General features: G+C 35.2%; 1 protein-coding gene across 1 annotated transcript; it reads left to right on the top strand.

Annotated features, from left to right (window-relative positions):
• Positions 1-291: 291 nt before the first annotated feature.
• LOC101412710 (C-type lectin domain family 12 member A-like) lies at positions 292-19,358 on the top strand. Its single transcript, XM_004451193.4, has 6 exons — positions 292-402; positions 3,702-3,800; positions 5,753-5,965; positions 9,303-9,466; positions 14,995-15,101; positions 15,993-19,358. Exons 2-6 carry the CDS (start codon positions 3,752-3,754, stop codon positions 16,168-16,170), a joined length of 711 nt encoding a protein of 236 aa, XP_004451250.2. The 5' UTR covers positions 292-402; positions 3,702-3,751; the 3' UTR covers positions 16,171-19,358.
• Positions 19,359-21,501: the final 2,143 nt, after the last annotated feature.

The following is a 21,501-nucleotide window of genomic DNA, read 5'->3' on the forward strand; positions in this document are numbered from 1 at the left end:
CATCAGAGGCAGTTGATTGGAGGTATTTATAAAATTGGATATGTGATTTACATTGTCACATATCTCCCTATCTGTTTTATCTTCTAAAATAATTTTATCTCTTTATACAGATCTGGACTGGTAAATTTAATTCCATTTTTGTAAAAGATCATAAGGTGGTTGACTACCAAAAAATGAAAAAAATCCATTGTTATAGAATTAGAAACAAACCAAGGAAAATGAGGAAGATGTGGTTGGATAGAATACAAAAAGGAAACTAGGAGAGTGCTTTTTTAATTTATTTTTTAATTTTAACTTTTTTCCTCTGAAAAAATAATCATGAAGTGCCAGAGTTGGAGCTGTCTGGTAGAGCTAAACCTGAAACAGAGAGCACAGTTGTGGCAGGGAGCAGAGATGAAAAAGGTAAGATCTGTTTGGATAAGAGAACCACTGGCACCAGGAGAAAATTGAGGATTTACAGGAGACCCTGGAACAAGGATTATAGGTGAAAAGTGTGAGAAGGGAACCTGGGTGGATAAACACAAAATGATAATGATAAGCTCATATCCTTTCATTACGTGAAAACATGTTTTTTTTTTAATTACTTTCTTTATCACCCCTAGAGTTTTAATGACTTTTACTGAATTTTCCCTCTTTTCAGAATATTAGACCTTACAAACTGCACCCATTTTTCCATTGTTTGATACTTTTGCTATCCTTCATAAGTGAATTTCTGTACTTCTTATTTTCCCATTAAAAATAGCATTCTGTTTTTTTTTTTTGCATGGATGTTATATACATGGGACCACCAAAATTAAGATATATACTATTTCTATCTCCAAAAAGTTGTGTTCTGTGCCTTTCCAGTCATTCCACCCCCCAAGCTCCAGGCAATCACTGATTCAATTTTGGTCATGCTAGATTGGTCAGCCTGGTCCAGAATTTTATATAAATTAAAGTAGTATGTTCGTGGAACATAATGTTTTTGACATTCATGCATGTTGTTTGTATCAGTAGTTAATTCCTTTTCATTGCTGAGTAGTATTCCATTACATGGGTACACTGCAATGTGTTTATTCATTCACCCATAGATGGACAGTTCAGCCACTTCCAGTTTTGGGCTAATATAACAAAGTTGCTATGAATATTCAGATACAAGCTCTTGTGTAAATATGTTTATAATTTTTTTTATTAAGTAAATATCTAGAAGTAGAATTCTCAGGTATATGGGGTATGTTTAAATTTCTAAAACACTCTGAAAACTCTTCCTCATTTATACTTCCACCAGCAAGGTAAAAGAGTTCCAGCTTATTTACAGAATTTTTATTGTTCTTCCAACTGTATTATCTCCGCTTCTTGTCTCTTTGGTTTTGTTGTTTGGGGTCTTTTTTTTTTCTCTCTCAATCTTTAATATTAGGAATTTTCTTCAAATATCTGAAAATCCTTGGTTGTCTGCACACAGTTAAATGAGTGATGCCAAGCAGATCCCTCAGCTCTCCGTGCATATGAGATGAGCTTGGTAACTGGTAGCCACTATGGGCTCGGTTAATATTTGTAGTTTTCTTTTTTTTTCCTCCCCTCTTGGTCCAGTCAATTCCTTCCAAGATGAATTTTCCAGTACTCTACCCCAGGCAGTCTTTATCAGCATGGGTGAGAGAAAGTAATACAGCTGTATGACATGAGGGAGAAAACATGGTGCCTGGAAGAGCAAGTTTGCCCGCATCTAGATAGACTCCAGGCACTCTTCCAGATTTCAGGCTCACTCATATCTCCACTTGGAGAGATAAGGTTTCAAGTTTCACCAATTCATGAGCCTTTGGGTTTTTTAGTGAGAATCAGTTTTGCTCCCTCAATGCTGGCTTTGTTCAGCTTTTTGAGGGTCCACAATGTTACTCTTAGCTTGTTGATCTGCTATCTTTCTTCCAAAATATTATTTCTGTGGTTTCCTCTCTCTTCCCCTTTATTTTTATTAAACTATGCCTTCTTTTAGCCCATTTTTGGTTCTTTGTGTGTGTGTTTTTGGGAGAAAATAAAGGTAAATGGTGATCTTTACCTAATGATTAATTCCACAATTACGTTTGATCAAAATTTCAGTTAACCCAAAATGCACTTTCAGAGAGACAGATTATAAGGAAATGTCCCATGTGTCAATGGGGCTGGCAAATCTGAACTGGAAATTTCAATAAACATGATGCTGAAGTCCTCAATCCAAATTCCCCAGGAGAATCTGGCTGCCTGGAAATTCCAGCAAGAATCAATGCTGAAGTGGAGTCTAAACTCCTCCTTTAACTTCTAAATCCTCAATTCTGGCTTTGAAAACCTCTAGCTGATTGAATGAGGAGACTCCCCACATAGCTGAGGGCATCTCTCCTTTGTTGACGGTGGATACAATCATTCGATTAGGGATGTAAATCCCATATCAGAATATCCTCACATTAATAAGCAGGCGAATGTTTAACCAAACAACTGGACACCATAACCTGGCCAAGTTGACACACAAAGAATTCGCCATCTCAGGATCTTAAACACATATTAATAAAATCACAAAGGAAATTAAGAGGGAATTAACACATTTGAAAGCTAAATCAGTAAATAGATAATTTTGGGAAAGAAAAAATAATCTAAATCTGGTTTTTTTTTAAAGACCCTGTTTTAGTTTCCTAGGCTGCTTAAAGCAATACATGAAATGGTTTGGCTTAAATAATGGGAATGTATTCATTATGGTTGAGACTGGGAAAAATGTCCAAATCAAGGCATCATCAAGGTAATATTTTCTTCCTGAAGACCAGCTGCTAAAGATCCTTGGCTCCTCTGTCACCTGCAAGGCACATGGCAGCACATGCAGGTCTCTCTCTTTTCTTCTGTGTTTCATTGCTTTCAGTTTGCTTTTGTGGCTTTCTTTCTCTCTCTGATTTCATTCCATTTATGAACGATTCCAGTAAGAGGATCAAGACCCATTGTGAATGAGGTGCATCATACATTAAGTGATGTAGCCGCATCACAAGATCCTAATTACACCCACGGGACTGGATTAGACTGAAGACCATGTGTTTCATAGACTGAAGACCATGTGTTTCTGGAGTACCTCTGGCTCCAAACCACCACTGATCTCAAAAGCCAAATTGAGTAAAACATGGAGAAAGCAAAAATATCCAGCATTAGGAATAAGATAAAAAATGTAGCCACAGAAGGGAAGAGAATAAATATGCATAAGAATTGTGTATACAACTTAATGGAAATAAATTTAAAAATCGAAAGGAAATGGATGATTCCCCCGCAACATATTGACAACAAAACTAAAACAGATAGACCATCATAAAATGGATTGAAAACCTTGTCAAAGCCCTAACATCAATACAAGTATGGAGAAAAGAAAGGACATTCGGGAGGTGGGAGACACTTGTGACCTGGAGATGGGAAGAGTGAGATGGAGTAACAGGCTGAAGAGAGCAGGATTGGGAAGGTAGGAGGAAAAAAAGAAGAGATCACCAAAATATTTTTTTTAAAGAGAATTTTCATAAAAATAATCAATTTGCATATGATCATATTTACATATACTGCGTGTGTTTATCGTTAAGAAGTTAATGTAGAGATGTATTCAAGATGACTGGGCACAAGCAAGGACTGTTTCACTTTGCAAACAGAGTAGGGAATGGAAAAGAGGGAGGAGGGATAACATGTGTTGTTTCATGTTGTTTTCCTGAATTCTTGCTTCCTCACAGGACACAGAGCTGAATCACGCAGGTGGTGTTCAATTGCTGTAATTTCGCTCATGCTGAACCTGGTAGTGCTGGCTGGGCTGGGAACGCTTGGGCTAATGCGTAAGTTTCTGTTTTTCTCTGAGGCTATCCATCGATTTCATTAGACACACCTTAAATGAATCCAATGGATATGTTTTGAGACATATCCATATAAAATTTCTGGGTAACTAGAGAAGAAATCAGATTGCATCTTCATAACATCAATGATTCTTTTCAGGATATTTTAATAATATATTTCCTCAGTGCTGACTATTCATCATGCAAATAATGCTACAGTCAGGAATTAACACTTATTTTTCTATAAGTTGTAAAACCAGTACAAAAACAAAAGTGGCTATTCTTATTTTCTAGGACTTCCACAACTGTCCTTCACATTAGTGTTAGTAATTGGTGGGTGTTGTCTGTTTCCTCTAAAATACTTGAGGAAGCAGAAAGTATGATTTTTTCATTTTCTGTATTTAATGTTGGAATGAATGTGTTAAATGGATAAATAAATAAGGGAAACTAGTAGGTTTTTGAACATCAAAGCTGAAGTACCTTTATGAGGAAAGATGAAACTTTCTCTACATTTATCAGAGGGTTTTTTGACATTTAAGAAGAAACAAGGTCTCAAGTACCTTAAAATATAGCTTTTTAATAAAAGTGCAATATATGTATGTTATCAAAACTTCAAAATATAGAAAAACAGAAGAAACTCAAAATAATTCATTATCTACTAATGGCAACTAATAGCTGTTAAAAGATAGGATATGCATAATATCTTTGGGATCATAGAGTAGATCTCTTATATCAAACTTTCAATTAATAATTTTACTAAATATTCTTATACATATCCCAATTTATTTTATTATATAGCATTATATCACCTAATGTTTTTGAGTAATAATGTTTGTTTTCCTTAGCTCTTCACATAATATTTTCTCATTTAATCTCTATCCCAACCATATCCTATAGCTACATTATTTTCCCTTAGTTTCCAGGGTCAGAGAGCTCAAGTTACTTTTCCGATGCAGTATACTTTGTAAGTGGCCACTGGGATATCTTTGATCACACATCTGCAATTTCATTTATATTATGGTTGTAATAATCTTTGGCATTTCCTACATTTTTCCAAACCTTGTTATATTGGCTGTTTTCTTCTTTTCCCTGACTACCATCCCAACCTCTGATCTTTTAAAATATCCATTATTTCTTGGATAATTTAAAGTTTTTTCTAACCACTCCATATTTTGGGAGTACCTTTCTCAAGCCTCGCTGCTTACTTGGAAATATTCTCTGCCTCCCCCTCCACCAAAGGAAGACCTCATGAGGAAATAGAAAGAGGATTAGCTGTAACAATAAGCTAACACTTCTAGAGTATATCCTTTGTCATAATTTTTTCTCATTTAATTCTCATAATACTTAAAAACTAGAAGTTCTATTAAGTTTCAGGGATGGCAAGTAAACTAAATCAGTCTCTCTCTAAAATCCATATTATATTGTTATAATCCATAAAATGGGAAAGTCTTAACGTTTTCCAAATCTTCCAAAGGTTTTAGAGCCATGATCTCTACTGAAATTAATTTTTCTTTCTTATTCTGAGACTAATGTGTAACAACTCTATTTCCTTAAATTATGGTTATTTTATCTTTTCAAGAAGCTCAAATTCACAACGCATTGGTTCACAAATACATATATTCTCGTGCCTCCTGCGTCAAAAGAATCTTTTCCATTTATGTAAATGAACTACTGAATGTTTTTCCTTCTTTTAAAATCTCTTTTTCTTTCCAACCTACATGGGCACTTGTTGAAACTAGTGCTCAACTGAGTAAAATTACATTTTTATCTCAAATAAATTTTTATCTTAAAATATATATTAGTATTCTATTCTTATATAGCTATCATTTTTTAAAATATGCTTTCCATTAAATTTTAAATAATAACTAGGATGTATTATGTAATTTATTGGACTCTATTACAATCACCTTGGGCTATGTTAAAATCATTAGCTAATCTCACAATATTAATTACAGATTACCACAAATTCATCCAATTCAACTACACAACAGCAGATGAAACACAAAAGAAAATTGCACAGTTGGAGAAAAATCTGAGTTTATACATGAATATGTATGAAAATGTCTCAAGTGAGCACAAAATTTTAAAAAATATGTCAGAAAACACATCAAGAGAGTTAAAAAATTTAACGTCAAAATACTGTGAAGACTTAAAGCTGAAGAGAAAAGGTAAGTGAATAAGTTTTCCCTTTTCATATCATCTCATCAGTGACTTGACTTGGGCCTCTCTTTGGCCTTTGCCTTGGTTTCAAAAAAATCTTGGGATATTTCAGAAATGAAAAACATGGAAACTTAGCAGTAATTTACAAAATCTCCGATGAGAAGACACTTTTTTAATCTTTCTTCAATTAGTTTATTTATATTTTTACTTATTACTATTTTTTTGGCAATGTTGAATTATACCTGAACCCTGTGATCCTGGAAAACAGCATAATTTAAGAAAGCTCCACCCACTGTGTTACTGACCAAGACAACCGTAACTTTCCTTTAGCATGACTGAAGTTTAAGCAGGCTTCTCCTTGTCTCTAGACCCCTGACCTCCCTCACCTTGGCTCTAACAGAATCCAGAAAACACATGTTCCACCTGGCCTCCACAGAAAATTCAGGAGATAACATCATGTAGTAGACACACCCCGTGGACTGACGTCCCCTTCCAGTGCTGTTCTATTAGTTCATTCCAGTCCTTAAAAACTCTCCTGTCCTCTGCTTCAGTGGAGTCCAGCTCTCAACCTCTCTCCTATTGTGCTAACCTTCTCTGTGGAAGACAAGTTTGCATAACTTCATCCTTGTATGTTTTATGTTGTCTAGTGCAATTATTTTCTTAGGCAATATCAAACTAATACCTCCTCTTCTGCATACTTCTTTCTTTCTTTCTTTCTTTCTTTCTTTCTTTCTTTCTTTCTTTCTTTCTTTCTTTCTTTCTTTCTTTCTTTCTTTCTTTCTTTCTTTCTTTCTTTCCTTCTTTCTCTTTCTTCCTTTCTCTCTTTCTTCCTTTCTCTCTTCCTTTCTCTCTTTCTCTCTTCTGCTCTTTCCCTCTTTCTCTCACTTCCTCTCTTCCTCCCCCTCTCTCCTTGCTTACCCTCTCCTCCTCTCCTCAGCCTGTCTCTCTCAGATTAGAGTCACTATTTCTTCTTTTTTAAACATTTTAATGGAGTTTAGCTGTAAGTTACTTTTTAATAAAAGGTATATTGGAGATTAATATTGTTTCTTTGCATATCTTGAAAGACCTTTATTTTGACTAGGTGTATATTTGAAGGTTGAAAATAAGTTTTCTAATGAATATTGGGAAAGTTGCCTCATTGTGTCATAGCAGACATTGTTGCTAAGTAGAAGTCTGTTTCCAGTGTGATTTTTACTCCATTTGAAATGACCCTATTTTAGCTTTGTAAGGTGTTTTCTTTATCTTAGGGTTGTTAAATATTTAACATATTCTGGGTGTGGTTGTTTTCAATAATTAATTGCCGTGCAATCTGTGGGCCTTCTCAATCTTAAAGCTTATGTTTTCCAAATCTAGGAGAAACATCTGCTATTATTTTTATTTATTTATTTATTTATTATTTATATTTCTCTCCCCTTCCCCCCCTCCAGGAGTCTGCTCTCTGTGTCCATTTGCTTTGTGTTCTTCTGTGACATCTTCTATCCTTATCAGACGCCCCGGGAATCTGTGTTTCTTTCTGTCGTACCATCTTGTTGTGTCAGCTCTCTGTGTGTGGCTCCATTCTTGAGCAGGCTGCACATTCTTTCTTGCTGGGCGGCTCTCCTTATGGGGTGCACTCCTTGTGCTTGGGGCTCCCCTACACGGGGGACACCCCTGCGTGGCAGGGCACTCCTTACGCGCATCAGCACTGCGCATGGGCCAGCTCCACACGGGTCAAGGAGGCCTCGGATTTGAATGGCAGACCTCCCATGTGGTAGGCAGATGCCCTATCCATTGGGACAAGTTTGTTTCCTGTCATCTGCTATTATTTATGTGGCTTTTCTCCTCCGTTTCTTCTGTTCTTTCTGTGACTTTTCAGGTCCAAATGTTAAGACTTGCAGATTGTCACCTTTTCTTTGTTTGTTTGTTTTTTTCTTCTGGTTTTAAATTCTGAACAATTCCCTTAACTTTTTTTTTTCACTCCTTCTATTGCTTATTACTGCTTTTATAATCAGATCTTTAAATCTTAGGAACCCTTGCTTTATCATCATCTAAGTATATTAGTTAAAGGAATATTTTAAAATAACACTCTCATCTCCCTAAATTGTCTTTTTCCTTTAGAGTCTGTTTTTTTCATTCTTTTTTTCACCTTTCCCCCCTATATAATGACAATTTTCTTTCATGTGCTTATATTCTCATATACCTTGTGATTCTTACTTTTCTCTTCATATTCAGGAAAGGAAGGAATGGCTGGTGAGGGTTGACTCTATTGATAGTTTTTCCACTAGACCTCTCTACAAGAAAGAATTCTAGCTGGGTATTTTGTGGGTATGATGCCAGTATGAAGGTGTGTGCTGACACCTTTCCCTTTAAGGTAAATTTGGATATGAAATGTGGCCCCAACAGTCATAGTAGAAACCTAAACTTTGCCTTATATAACTCCTTCAATTTTTTTTAGAGAGGAAACACATTCTTTCTTCCCTTGTAAATTCTGTAAACTCTCAAGTGACATTTCATTCTTCCTTTCTTCTTTCTCTTCTTTATTATCTTCATTCATTAATATATGTATCAAGCACTTGAGAAACTGGAATATACAGGTTTCTGAATAACAGAACAGTTCTTCTTCTTGAGAAATTTATGATGTAATAGGAAAAGCAGATAAGTAAAGAGAAAATCACAATTCAGGGTAATAAGTTCTCAAACAAATATATGGTGCAAAGAACAATATAATTAGAGGAAATAGTTCAGACAGCATGGGAGAAGTGAAGAGAGAGATTATGTCATCCTTGGGAAAAGTTCAATATATTTAGGATGACTCAATGATAGGAAACTGAAGAGAATAACAAGAGATACAGCTGGAGTGTCATGAGGGACCCTGCCAGTAATGAGAAGAATTTGAACTTTAACCTGGAAGCTATTTGAAAAAGATTGGATTAGATCATTTTCAGCAGGGTCTTACAGAAATGTCATTTGAATATAGTCAGGAGGATTATAGGTTGTTATAGAAAACCTAGCAGAATAGAAATAGTCTAGGGTACTGTTGTAGTAATCCAAACCATACAAAAGTTTTTTCTCTGGTGGTTTTTAATAATCCCTTAATTTTTCTCCTTCTGTATTCAAGAATTTTCTTCTATCTTTCAGATTGCTCCAGATCCAAATTCTATTTCTTCCCAAATAATATTCCCTTCCTTCTCTCACATCTTGAAAAATCATCTCATTCAATATATAATATTTGTTAATCCTTTCAATATCAAATACAAATGTTGGAAATTACAGGTTTGTGTGTTTTTTATAGTATATCTGTGCATTCATATTATGCTTATGTGCATCTATATCGTATCTTTATAGCTGTTCATCATTTTTTTTCAGAACTTAAATTTAATTTATGCCCACAGTCATGGGTTTGGCGTGAAGATAGCTGTTATTACTTTTCTCCTGAGCAAAAGACTTTTCAGGATAGTGCCAGTGATTGCACAAAAAATAATTCCTTCCTAATGAGGATTGACAATAAGGAAAATTGGAATAGAATGCAGGTCTGTATTATGATTTGTGGTTGTTCAACAGAAATGTCTCGTTATTATTATGGTGCAGGTAAGGGGAAATTGGGTGGTGACATTAATCCTTGGCTCTTCCTATTTAAATGCCTTCTAGCCCCTCACCCTAATTCCTTCCCTCTCAATGGAGTCATTAGAAAATTCCTATGTCACAAGTTTAAATTGTAAGAATATACAATCATTAGGAAAATGACCAGGCCATCAGGCATATTATAACAGGTAAACTATGGAAGATATTTCTTTGGTGTTTCTGGTTCCCTGTGATTTCTGATTCACGTAGAATATTATAAGGAGTTATTTCCATTTGGGCCATATCTTAATCTTCCCTTTTGAATTGTTTCCAATGAAAAGAAATCATACATTTTGGACTATAGTCCATTTATAGTTACGTTATCTAACTTATCCCCATGCATGATTTCGATTTAGTGCTATTAAAGCTAAGACACAAAGAAACACATCTGATAAAGTTATTGCAATACTTATGATTATTTTGTTGTTTTTCTTAATATCTGAGTGTAGAAAAAAATACCCACTTCCCAAGAGTGGAATGTAAAAACCCTCACTATCCAATCTCCCTCTTCAATATATTTGTTTTAATTGTCTACCGTGTATAATGTGCTCCAGCTCCACAGATTTTGGCATCACCAATTACCTGAATGTGGTTAATGCTTCTGTGATTTTGCCATTTTTGGTTCTAATGCCTAAACTATTCTTCAATTCCTTCTGCACTTAATTAATTAATCCAACTCATTTTCAAGTTGCAACTTACTGCTTCATTGAAATGTTTGCTTCAACCACAATAAGCAGAATTACTGACTTTCTCTTTCATACTTTCACAATATTATAATTTTAATTAACAGCTTTAATGTGACTATTTTCTCTGCTAGATGTTACTACCTTGGAGATAGAAAAAAAGTGTCTTGTTCATAGTTGTATTCCTAGTATTTTGTTTTCTAATACAATTTCAGTGATCCATTTAAAATTTGTTCAGTTAGCATCTGATGAATAAGTGAATAAGTGAACAAATGCTAATTCACCCTTGCCAAATAGTCTATACAAAAGTTCAGGAGTGTATCGGCAAATGTAAAAAGAAAATTAATTCCAAGAGCAGCTTGTCCATGCATGGACAGATTTTGATGGACATACATAGAACCTTTCATGTCTTTCATGCAGCGATTTGAAGTCTTGAATTCATCCCTTTTTAAACAACCATATCTAACATATTTAGGAACAACTAGCTAACATCATTATACATTTTAACTCTACAAAACTCTGTTAAGGTATGAAATGCACTGCCACCCAGAGACTTTCCTCTTACAAGCATTTGAGGAACAGTATTAAATGGTGGTTGGCTTATTTTTTAGATATTTCTATTGTCAATCTACTTTAAGGAGCATCTTAATCACTGGGAATAGTCATTGGTGTTTTTAATCTAATTGGATTAGAAAATTAATTCCCCAAACCCAAGAACCAACTCAAAAATCTCATCCTTAAGAACATGTTTCTCAAAAACAGAGTGCCCAGTACCAAAATCTGTTCTAGCCAGGGTTCCCCAGGGAAACAAAACTGACAGGAGTATTATTTACATAATATTTATATTCCTAATTATATTAGGAATTGGCTCTTGTGACCTTGGGAATTCTGCAAGGCAGGCCACAAGCTAGGAACTCCATTGAAAGTTTCTATAAATTCCCCAGGAGAAGCTGGTTGCCGTTGAACTAGAAATTCAAATTTCTGACTGCTGAAATCATCAGTTCACTCTTTAAGGCCTTCAACCATGATTGGATGAGACTTCTCTCATTGCTGAAAATAATCTCCTTTATTGATTGTTGACATAGTCAGACATAGATGCAGTCAACTAATGACTTAAATCCATAAAATATCTACACGGTAACCTTCAGCCCGGTACTTGATTGACAAACAAGTAGACAGTATAATCCAGCCAAGTTGACACATGGACTTAACCATCACAACCTCCACCATGAGAGGACAGTTCTAATTTTCTGTGAGAGGTTCTGCCTATGAAATCTTTCTTGCTGTGCTCACTCTAGTTAGGTTAGAATTGGTTGTTTATTCATTCATGCATTTGGTAATATTTTTCTTCCATACTTGTTTGTTGTTTTAAGACCTGTTTAGGCTAAAAATAAATATATATGTATATATTTAGGGGCATAAAGAAGGAACTTTATTCAAAAGTTTGAGTCTCTTCTTCACTCATAACATTTGTCTGGATACTAATAATTAGTCCTGGTCTAATATTTGATCCATTCCCTACCTTTCATATTATAAGTACTGAATTTTTCTCTTTATGGTTTGTTAAATGCACAAATTACCATTTCCACTACCAGCCAGAGAGAAAGAGTGAGTTAAATTCTTGATTTAATCAACTCAGTAAAATTTTTGATCAAGGATTTTCTATATACTAGTAAAAAATGAGGTCAAATTGAAGCCTGATAATTCAGCTAGATTTCCCAAGCACTCCATCTCCTTTAACAGCTCTGTAACTACTTATTGGTCCAGAACACATATCTAGACTTGAGCCAAGAAAAGGATATGAAGCAAGTGACACGATTAATGCCTGATGTTCACATCTATGGCTTTATGATTATAATCAGTTTCTTTGCATGGGTCATTTTTCATAATTTCAAGGAGCCATGCAACATGGCTCTTAGTTAGTCACTGTTGGTTTGCCTACAACAGTCCCAGTTAATCCTTCGTCTTAACATACTATCAAATAGTGATTTTTAATTTTCAAAAGGGATCTGTTTGGTCAATACTTATTATGGTGGTCAAATATTTAGAAGAGAGGCTGACATTGTCATCCTAGCTAGTTATTATCACAAATTTATGTAAGACCTCTCGAGCCATTAAAGTGACAAGTGGCAGGAATCCCTTCAGTGCTATATCCCTTCTGCTAAGAAATCTATTCAAGATTGAGTAAAATGGTGATCCTCTAAGTTAAAAATGCTTACTAGGGAAAATAAAAGCAGTCTATAGGGGCAATTTGGGGCATTCCTCAAGGCAAATTCCAAACAAACTTTTGGAACTTTTAAAGAGTCTTGAATAATACAATTATGAATAAAAGAATATAGATAAAGCCATAAAGTTGTATAGATATATACTCCAGAACACTTACTAGAGAGGGTGATCAACTTATAAATATTTAAGTGCAAAATATTTTATTTAAATATAAGATTGAAAAGTAGTACATCTGTGCCAAATGGACAGTGAAAACTCTGAATAAAGAAGTAAGAGAAAGCTGCAGTTAAATGATTAATCACAAAAAATAAGTAATGATTTGATTCATAGGCAATCGGGAAAGGATTCTACATAGTGAACAGCATTCAATGCTCCAAAGATTTGAAATGGTATGGCCTTTATAATACTTTATAAATATAAGGTATTTATAATACTTTAAGTCTGACTGAAATGCAAGCTTTTTTCAATAGCTTGACAAAAAATAATACAGCTTTTGTGGAAAAGGAAATACTTAGAAGAGAAGACTTAGTTGAGAAGGTCTTCCTTGTTGTAAATTATCATTTTGATGATTTTCTTTTTAAGGAGAAAAACATCTGAGTCAGTGAAACCAATTAATAAACAGCTAAATTAAGAACAACTTAGAGATATAATAGTTTTGTATTATAAGCTAATCAGAGATGAAGGATGAAGGAGAGGGAGATGATTAGACTGACTCTGCTTTCATTCTTAGATGACTTGTAGTTACATTTATACACAAAAAGAAATATTATCAGTTATGTGCTTGGTATTTTTGTGATTGTGACTAATATTGAGCGTAATTTTTAACATGTCAAATTTATGGTGCCTGTGGAAATCATGTGGACATAGAATGCAGTTGAGCTTGGATCTCAATGGATGACTAATGGATTTATATATATATATATATGCATATATATATATATGCACAAATAAATACATATATCACTTTATAAGTTAGCTAAATATTAATTGCTTACCAACCATTTAATAGTGATTAAAATGTGCTATTAATTGGTGATATCAGATAAATAAGAAATTGATCCTCCAACATGAAAGAGAATGTAAACTTGGTAAAGAAGATTTGGGGTCAATAAAGCTGTGACAGAATAAAAAAAAATTGGGTAGATTGAGGAAAGGAGAAATCTAAGGCTATAATCCAGATATCCCCACTTTGACAGTATAATAAGATAGAAAACTAACACAAGTGTCTAAGAATAAATGATTAAAGAAATAGGGAGAGAACAAGAAGACATGATGTCATGGAAGCCAAAGAAGAAGAGTTTCAAGAAGAATTTAATCAACAGAAAAAACACCTCAGAGAGGATAAATAATATAATAAGATATTCTACTATACAATGATTATTTATTGTTTGCCTATAATAAGCCACACACTGGACAAGATTTTATGTATGACATTTTATTTAACCTCAAAACACACTGTGATGTAAGTATGATCATCCCTAAATATCAGATGAGGAATGTGTGGCTCACAGAGGGTAGGTATATTTCTCAAGATCATATGACTAATAAGCAGCAGAACATAGACTTAAATCCTGGTCTGCCTAACTCCAAAGCCCAAGGTGAAGCCTACAAATAAACATTTATTAACAATTGGAAGATGACTCTGGCAAGAGTAATATAAATTAAGTGAAAAGGATTAAATGTTGACTACATTTCATTAGTTTTCAAACAAATATTCCTTAAGGATTTATGTAGGACTGCATATGGGCTAAATGCTGAGGATGGAATAATAAATCTTAACATCTTAATCTTAAAAAATTTATTATCTAAGAGGAAGCAATACAATCAATCAAGAATTATGCAAATGGTTATTTAACTGCAATGTGATGTTACATACACTACACATAAAAAGTATAGTGCTCAAAGAGGATGATCTTGCAAACAGAATAGGGAAGAAACAAAAAAATTAAGTATAAACTATGGATTATACACCTAATAATCTTGGAAGCTAATGGAAAGCAAGATATATTTTATATCTCGACAGAAGGGTCAACGTACCCAGCAGAGTACTTAAGGCATTATTTACACTTCAGGGCAGGAGCCAGTGGAGGAGGAAAGATGAAAAGGTCAGGATAGTGATGGGTAAATTGGAAAGAGTGGGGATCTAATGAAAGTTTAGCCTTGAATAAATGGAAACCAATTCCACAGCACGTGGAGAAATAAAACTAGAATCTATGCAGATAGAAGCATTTGATAATTTGGGGAGTGAGGATTTAGGAGATCATCTGATGACTTCCAATTTGCCTATAAACTAGGAACCTGCAATGTGATCATCTGCTGAATTTTAGGACATAATATTGTTTTTGCATAGGAAGCTTAAGAGGAGTAAAGGTTTGAAAATTCCACTAAGGGAAAAGAGAGAAGGAGCCAAGAGAAGGTGAAAGGACTGTTGAGTAGAATTTTGATGGCATGAACTTAGCTCAATTGTACTGGAATGAGCTCTTAATGGTACAAAGGAGCTTTAATTGGTATGTTTCTTTTGTTTACAGCTGTTCGTTAGATGTCTTCCATCACCTACCTCTTGGCTGAATCTGACTTGTATTCTCAATGAGGAAGATCTGAGCGCTCAGAATGAGTCAAAACTCTGCACTGACCAGTGAGTTCCCTGCCCCTTGCCCCTTTTGTCCTGTCAGTCATGAAGGAATCTTTGGTAATACAAATTTTCAAGATGTTTATCTGACAGTCTTCCCCAAAATGTGGCCAAAAGATGTATACATAGAAGGCAAGAAATTCTGATGCATTTGTTTGTCCTTCAGGCAATTCTTTTTTGGCAAAAGAAATCTATTCCATGTAAAAGGAGCACATCAGAATTGAGGTCACAGGAGGGAGATATTCAGAAGCTGTGCTTCACAACCCTGCCCTTCCTTTCATGCTAATGCCCCATGCCTTCCTAGGACATTAGCAACAGAGAGAAGGTTTAAAGACATAGTCAAATCAAGGTCAAGGACATTGCCTTGTGCTATAGGAAAGTTCCTTTGAAACCTAGAAAACTCTGTTTTGTTTTTATCACATTGCCTTTTGTTTAAGTAAGACAAGTTATACTTTATTTTCATTTTTATAAAAGAATTTCACAGTATTTTAAATGGGTTATAAATAAGATGTGCATATGATTTATTGTCCAAACCAAACATTTCTGAGAGTGATAGGACACACTATTGATAATTATAACCAGACATGTCCTGGGCAAACCAAGATAAATGGTCACCCTATTATACTGCCACTTACTAAGTGAACTCTTGGGTGAATGAGGTAACAGATTTTCCAGAGAGAGCTTCAGGTCACAAATACCTGAATTTCCAACAAGTTCTTACAATAGTTAAAGAAAAATAACCACAGCTGCTGTCATTTTGTTCCTCTTTAGCTAAAATAAACAATAAAATAGTGATAAACTTGAGGAATAATATATTTGATTTATGGTGTAATTGTCTGACTTCCAAGATAAATAAAGCAAAAATAACAAATGACTCTTTCTTTTTCTTTAAAACAGGCTTACCATCCCCATAAATATTTCTAGTGTTGAAAAAGTGAAGTATGAAGTAGTTGATGGAAAGGAAGTAATTGAAAGTTCTAATGAGCCTAATAGTTACTATATTTGTGAAAAGGAAGTACCTACAGAAGCTTGTAAGATCCAGAATAATACAGAGACTTTGTTTATTACTGTATGATGGATAGAAAAATAACACACCAGCTGAAGCCATGTGAAAGCCATCTTTCCAATCAAAGTGGGGCAAACTCATTTGTTTTGTGAAACTTACAACTTCATCTTGTCAAAACCTTAGTTTCTCTTACTGTCAATTATAAATGTAGAGGGAAATGGAAAATAGTAAAGCTAATATTAGTTAGTACGCTGTAAATGGAAGCATTAGAAACATAGAGAATTAAAGTGCTTTATTTTATCAAGAGTAGTGTGAACAGTGATTGTCTTCTTGTATAACACTGTATGGGTTGGAATTTTTTTTGGTTCCTCGGCATATGGGCATACTTCCTTCTTTTCTAAAAAATTTTTTTCTTCTTTATTTTCTTTTAAATGTTACATTCAAAAAATATGAGGTCCCCATATACCCCCCACCCCACCCAACCCACCCTGCCCACATCAACAACCTCTTCCATCATTGCAGCACATCCACAGCACCGGGCGAATACATTCTGGAGCACTACTGCACCACATGGACAGTGGTCCACCTTGTAGTCCACACTCTGCCCCAGTCCACCCAGTGGGCCATGACAGAACACACAACATTCAGCATCCATCCCTGCAGCACCACCTAGGACAACTCCAACTCCTGAAAATGCCCCCACACCATATCTCTTCTTCCCTTTCCTGACCATCAGCCACCGTGGCCACCCTCTCCACATCACTACTACAATTTCTTCACTTACTAATCACAATAGTTCTCCAGCAGAACACCATTAAGTCCACTCTAATCCATACTCTATTCCTTCATCTTGTGGACCTGGGATGGCTATGTCTAGTTCCCCTCTACATCAAAAGGGGGTTTAGATTCCAAATGGATGATGGGTGCAATTCTCCTGCTTGCAGCTGTAGGCACTCTTGGCTCCCTGGTGTGGTGGTTGACCCTCTTCACCTCCCTATCGGCTGGCCAGATTAAGTCCAAGAAACCAGATGGTAGGACCCGCAAGTCTGCTGAGGCCCAGGGCCTGGCCATCACATGGACAGTTCAGAGATTCAGGTCACCAACCCAAACGCCAACCACAGGTCCGGTAAAAGTGACAGCAGAGGCATGTGTCGAAAGGTTATATGTGAGTCCAACTCCATCACACTCAGGAACACAAACTCCAAAGTCAGGCCAACTGGATTACCTTTCAGTGTTTCATGTTTTGTGTTTTTCATGATGTGAAATATCTCTGAGAGAGAGTTCCTTTACTATGAAAGTTTTTTTGTTAGTGTCACTTCCCTTGCAATGTTATCATCTACTTTATCATGGCTACTTTCTGCATTTACATCAACAATTTCAATACTCCCATGACTAGTTATTTCTTCTTTAAGTCTATTTAGATTCTATCCAAAATCCTGCAAATTTATTTGTGCAGTACTGTAAGTTTCTGCCTTACTGTATAGATACTATTCACTTCCTCCTGGTATGCTTGACCATTTTCAGTGTCATGCTTTATGTCATATTTCCTCCAAATTCAGCTGAAGAAATTGCATGCTCTCCAGTCATAGTATCAACAGCCTGTCCAAATGTCAGTCTAAGATAACAAGTTTTTAAGTTGAAACAAATGCTGGTCCATTAGCTGGATTAGTAAGTTTAAATTTGGTGTTAAAAATCATATTTTCACATTTTCATTCAAGTCCCTAAGAGAATCTGGTTTACCAGGAGCATTATCCAACAGGACCAGTGCTTTGAAAATTAAATTATTTTGCCTACAGTATTTCTATCTCTGGGAAACAAGGAGAACACACAATTGTATGCTTTTTTGTCTATAAGTGAACTGAGTCAGAGTCTCAGTGACCATAGATAGATCTTGAAAGAAGTGACAAGATTGGTTACGATCATCATGAGAACCTGTTACTCACATAGCAGTACCATTTGCACTTTATGCAGTTGCACACAGTTGATATGCCATGGTAAGTGAAAACTTGAACCATTCATTACGGGACTTCTGTTAATTTACTGCACCATGCACAGTAAATCTGTGCATAGCAGAACCTTACAAGGAGAGAGGTGCCTGTACTTCCAATACATATCAGTCAATACTTACATATTTTCATTGTATTCTATAAATTATAGCAATTTTTAAATCCAGTGATCTCTATTTGATCTCATTGTTATGTCTGTGTATGATACTGGAGATTAAGAAGAGCAATGCCCTTGTCTCTTCCCTCTAGCTGCTCAATGTGCAACAGTAATATACTAGTAAAAATTATTCTGATGTACCTTTGAACTCAGATTTGTTACAACTTACTAAAATATATATATATATTTCCCCTGTCTACATATAATAACATGATTTTAAAATGCTGTTTGACCTAATGTAAGGGGGAAATGGAAAGGAGAAATGAGTTTATATGGCTACGAGTCTCTAAAAAAGAGTCTGGAGGCTGTCAGAAGGATTGCCCTTATGCACAACTGAGCAGAGTCTAAGAGACAGATAAAGTAGATACAATCCCCAGGTACTGGTTCCTTGGAGGGTTAAAGAGACCTACGGGTTCTATGGTCATGGCAGATGGGGTTCACTGCCATGTCAGATGGCCCTTCTTTGGAGCTGGTGTTTCTGCGTGATAAAACTGGACTCAGATGGGATCTCTTTTCATAAGACTTTCATGCTACTTTACTGGAATTGCAATTGGTGTTGGGGTTTAAGATATATTTAGGGAATTTGAATCTCTGGACTGACAGTGTGATGGCTGGGCCCTGAGCCTCAGCAGACTCCAGCTCCTACAATCTGATTTATTGGACTCACCTCACTCAGCTAAGATGGAGTTGAAGAAGGACGGCCGCCACACCATGGAGCCTAGAGTGCCTACAACTGAGAGCAGGGGGATTGCATCCAGTATCCATGTGGAATCTGAGCCTCCTCTTGACAGGGAGGTGCAACGGACACAGCCAATCCAAGGTCCACAGAGAAAAGGTGGCTTTGGAGTGGGAAAAGTGGACATGGTGGCTGAGGGGTGTGGGGAGTGGCAGGAGGAGATGAGATGTGGGGGCGCCTTTGGGACTTGGGGTTGCCCTGGATGGTGCTTCAGGGGCAATCACCGGACGTTGTGAGTCCTCCCAGGGCCCACTGGACGGAGTGGGGGAGAGTGTGGGACTTGATGTGGACCGTTGACCATGGGGTGCAGAGATGCCCAGAGATGTACTTACCAGATGCAATGGATGTGTCATGATGATGGGAGTGAGTGTTGCTGGGGGGGGAGTGGTGGGGTGGGGGTGGTGGGGTTGAATGGGACCTCATATTTTTTTTTAATGTAATATTTTTACAAAATCAATTAAAAAAATAAAATAAAATAAAATAAAATATATATATATATATTTCATCAACTCCCCACATTATAGTGAATAGAACCAACACGTTGGTTTATAAATATGATTGTGGCTGAAAAGTATAGTCTAGGAATGTAAATGTCAATGAAAAGAAAGCTAGAGAATAATCTAGGGACTGAATAACATAGTGAGGCCAGTGGTGAATGAGGATTGTGGTTCATAGTACAAATACAAGATTGTTCTTCTATGAACTAGAACAAGTACATCACTATTATAAGGTGGTAAGAACATGATGATGCATGGGAAAAATATAATTTATTTAGTTTATGGACTATAGTTAAAAGCACTATTATAATATTCTTGCTTCAATGCCAAAGAAGGTAACTGTTGGTGCTGAAGATAAATAACGTGAAGGTAGGGTTTTTTCTTTTAGACAAAGGAAAGTATTCAAAGATTTACTGGTTAAAACAGTTCTGTGGTGAGATGGGGAGTCACTGAGTGTGTACTTTGGATGGATTGTACACGGCACTGTATAACATAGTGAACCATGTGGTGGATGCTGAACTATAACAAATGTACAATATTAATACATGGTGTTAATAATTAAGGGGGTGGGTGGAAAAAATATACCAAATGTAAGCTATAGACCATAGTCAGCAGTAATAGTTTGGTGATGTTTTTTCATAATCTGTAACAAATGTTCCAAAATAATGCAGTGTATTGGTGGGGGAGTAATATGAAAATTCTGCATGTTATGTATGATTATTTTGTAAGCTCACAACTTCTCTAATAAAAAAGTATTAAATTATATATATATATATATTTTTTTTTTCAGTGCTTTCTTTTTAAAAGCTATTAACCTTCTCTTTAGCCTTCCTACATTCTTTCTTTGGGCTACTACAAAGTTCATATGAAATGTTAGAAATTCATGTTTCAGAGAATTTGGGCAAACTATTCACAATAGTGAGGACCTAACATTTATTGCATAATCCTACTTTCTCCCCAAGTGTTACTATCTATTTATCACACCTATTCATTTATCAAACATGTATTTTTGAAAGATTATATCTAATATCTTGAGCGATAAGAGCAAACCATTTTATAAATTCTAGAAACATTCAATTTTTGATTGAAGAAGAAAAAGAAGGAAGCAGATGAGCAAGAGAAACCTCTAAATGAATTAGAAACAGCAGCATATTTTATCATAAAGAGTGTATATTTAAAATTATAGCCAAATGAAATAAAGTAGTGATTCTATCCATTTTTAATAATCCGAAGAATCTCGTCACCATTATTACTTAACATAGCCCTAGAATTCTAGCAGGTGAAACAAAAGGAGAGAAAAAGAAAAAATAATGGTGATTGATTATAAAAATAGAAGGCAAATATTTCTAGATTTGTAGAAATTAAATATGATGTAGAAAAAAAATGAATGAAAATTATAGGACATAAGGTAATTCATTAAGTTGGGCCTAGATCCACGCAAATAAACAAAATATTTAGCTTATTATATGCAAGCAGCTCATAGATAGAAAATCTAATGAGATAATAAATAATGCAAAATATATAAAATTTGTGTAACTAATTAAAAAAGATATAAAAAGATGAAAATTAAAAATTCTGGTGAAAGATAGCAAGAAATCTTGGACAAAAGTAGACATATAATTTATGCTTGGCTAGAAGCATTCAACTTTTAAAAAGCATCACTTTACTTAGATTAATCAATAAACAGAATGCAGTTACAATCAAAATTCTGGAAAACATCCATGAATATCAATATTACTTCTGCAATATTTTTAAAATAAGAATTGAGTTTCTTTGGCATGTAATCCCATGCTAATTCTAGCTGAGAAGTGGACTAGTTTTATTAATATCCCATGCATTATCTACTATTGTTTTAAAGTGAGCATGCATTATTTTTGGTATTTAAATTAAGTGCAAATAATAATTACAATTAATATTTGAGGCATGTTCCATTTTGTAATCATGCCATTCTTTTTCTCCAGACTATTTATTTTCAGCAGTGAGAAATCTATGAGGAATTTATCA

This window comes from Dasypus novemcinctus, chromosome 20 (assembly GCF_030445035.2).
Source record: "Dasypus novemcinctus isolate mDasNov1 chromosome 20, mDasNov1.1.hap2, whole genome shotgun sequence".
Lineage (NCBI taxonomy): Eukaryota > Metazoa > Chordata > Mammalia > Cingulata > Dasypodidae > Dasypus > Dasypus novemcinctus.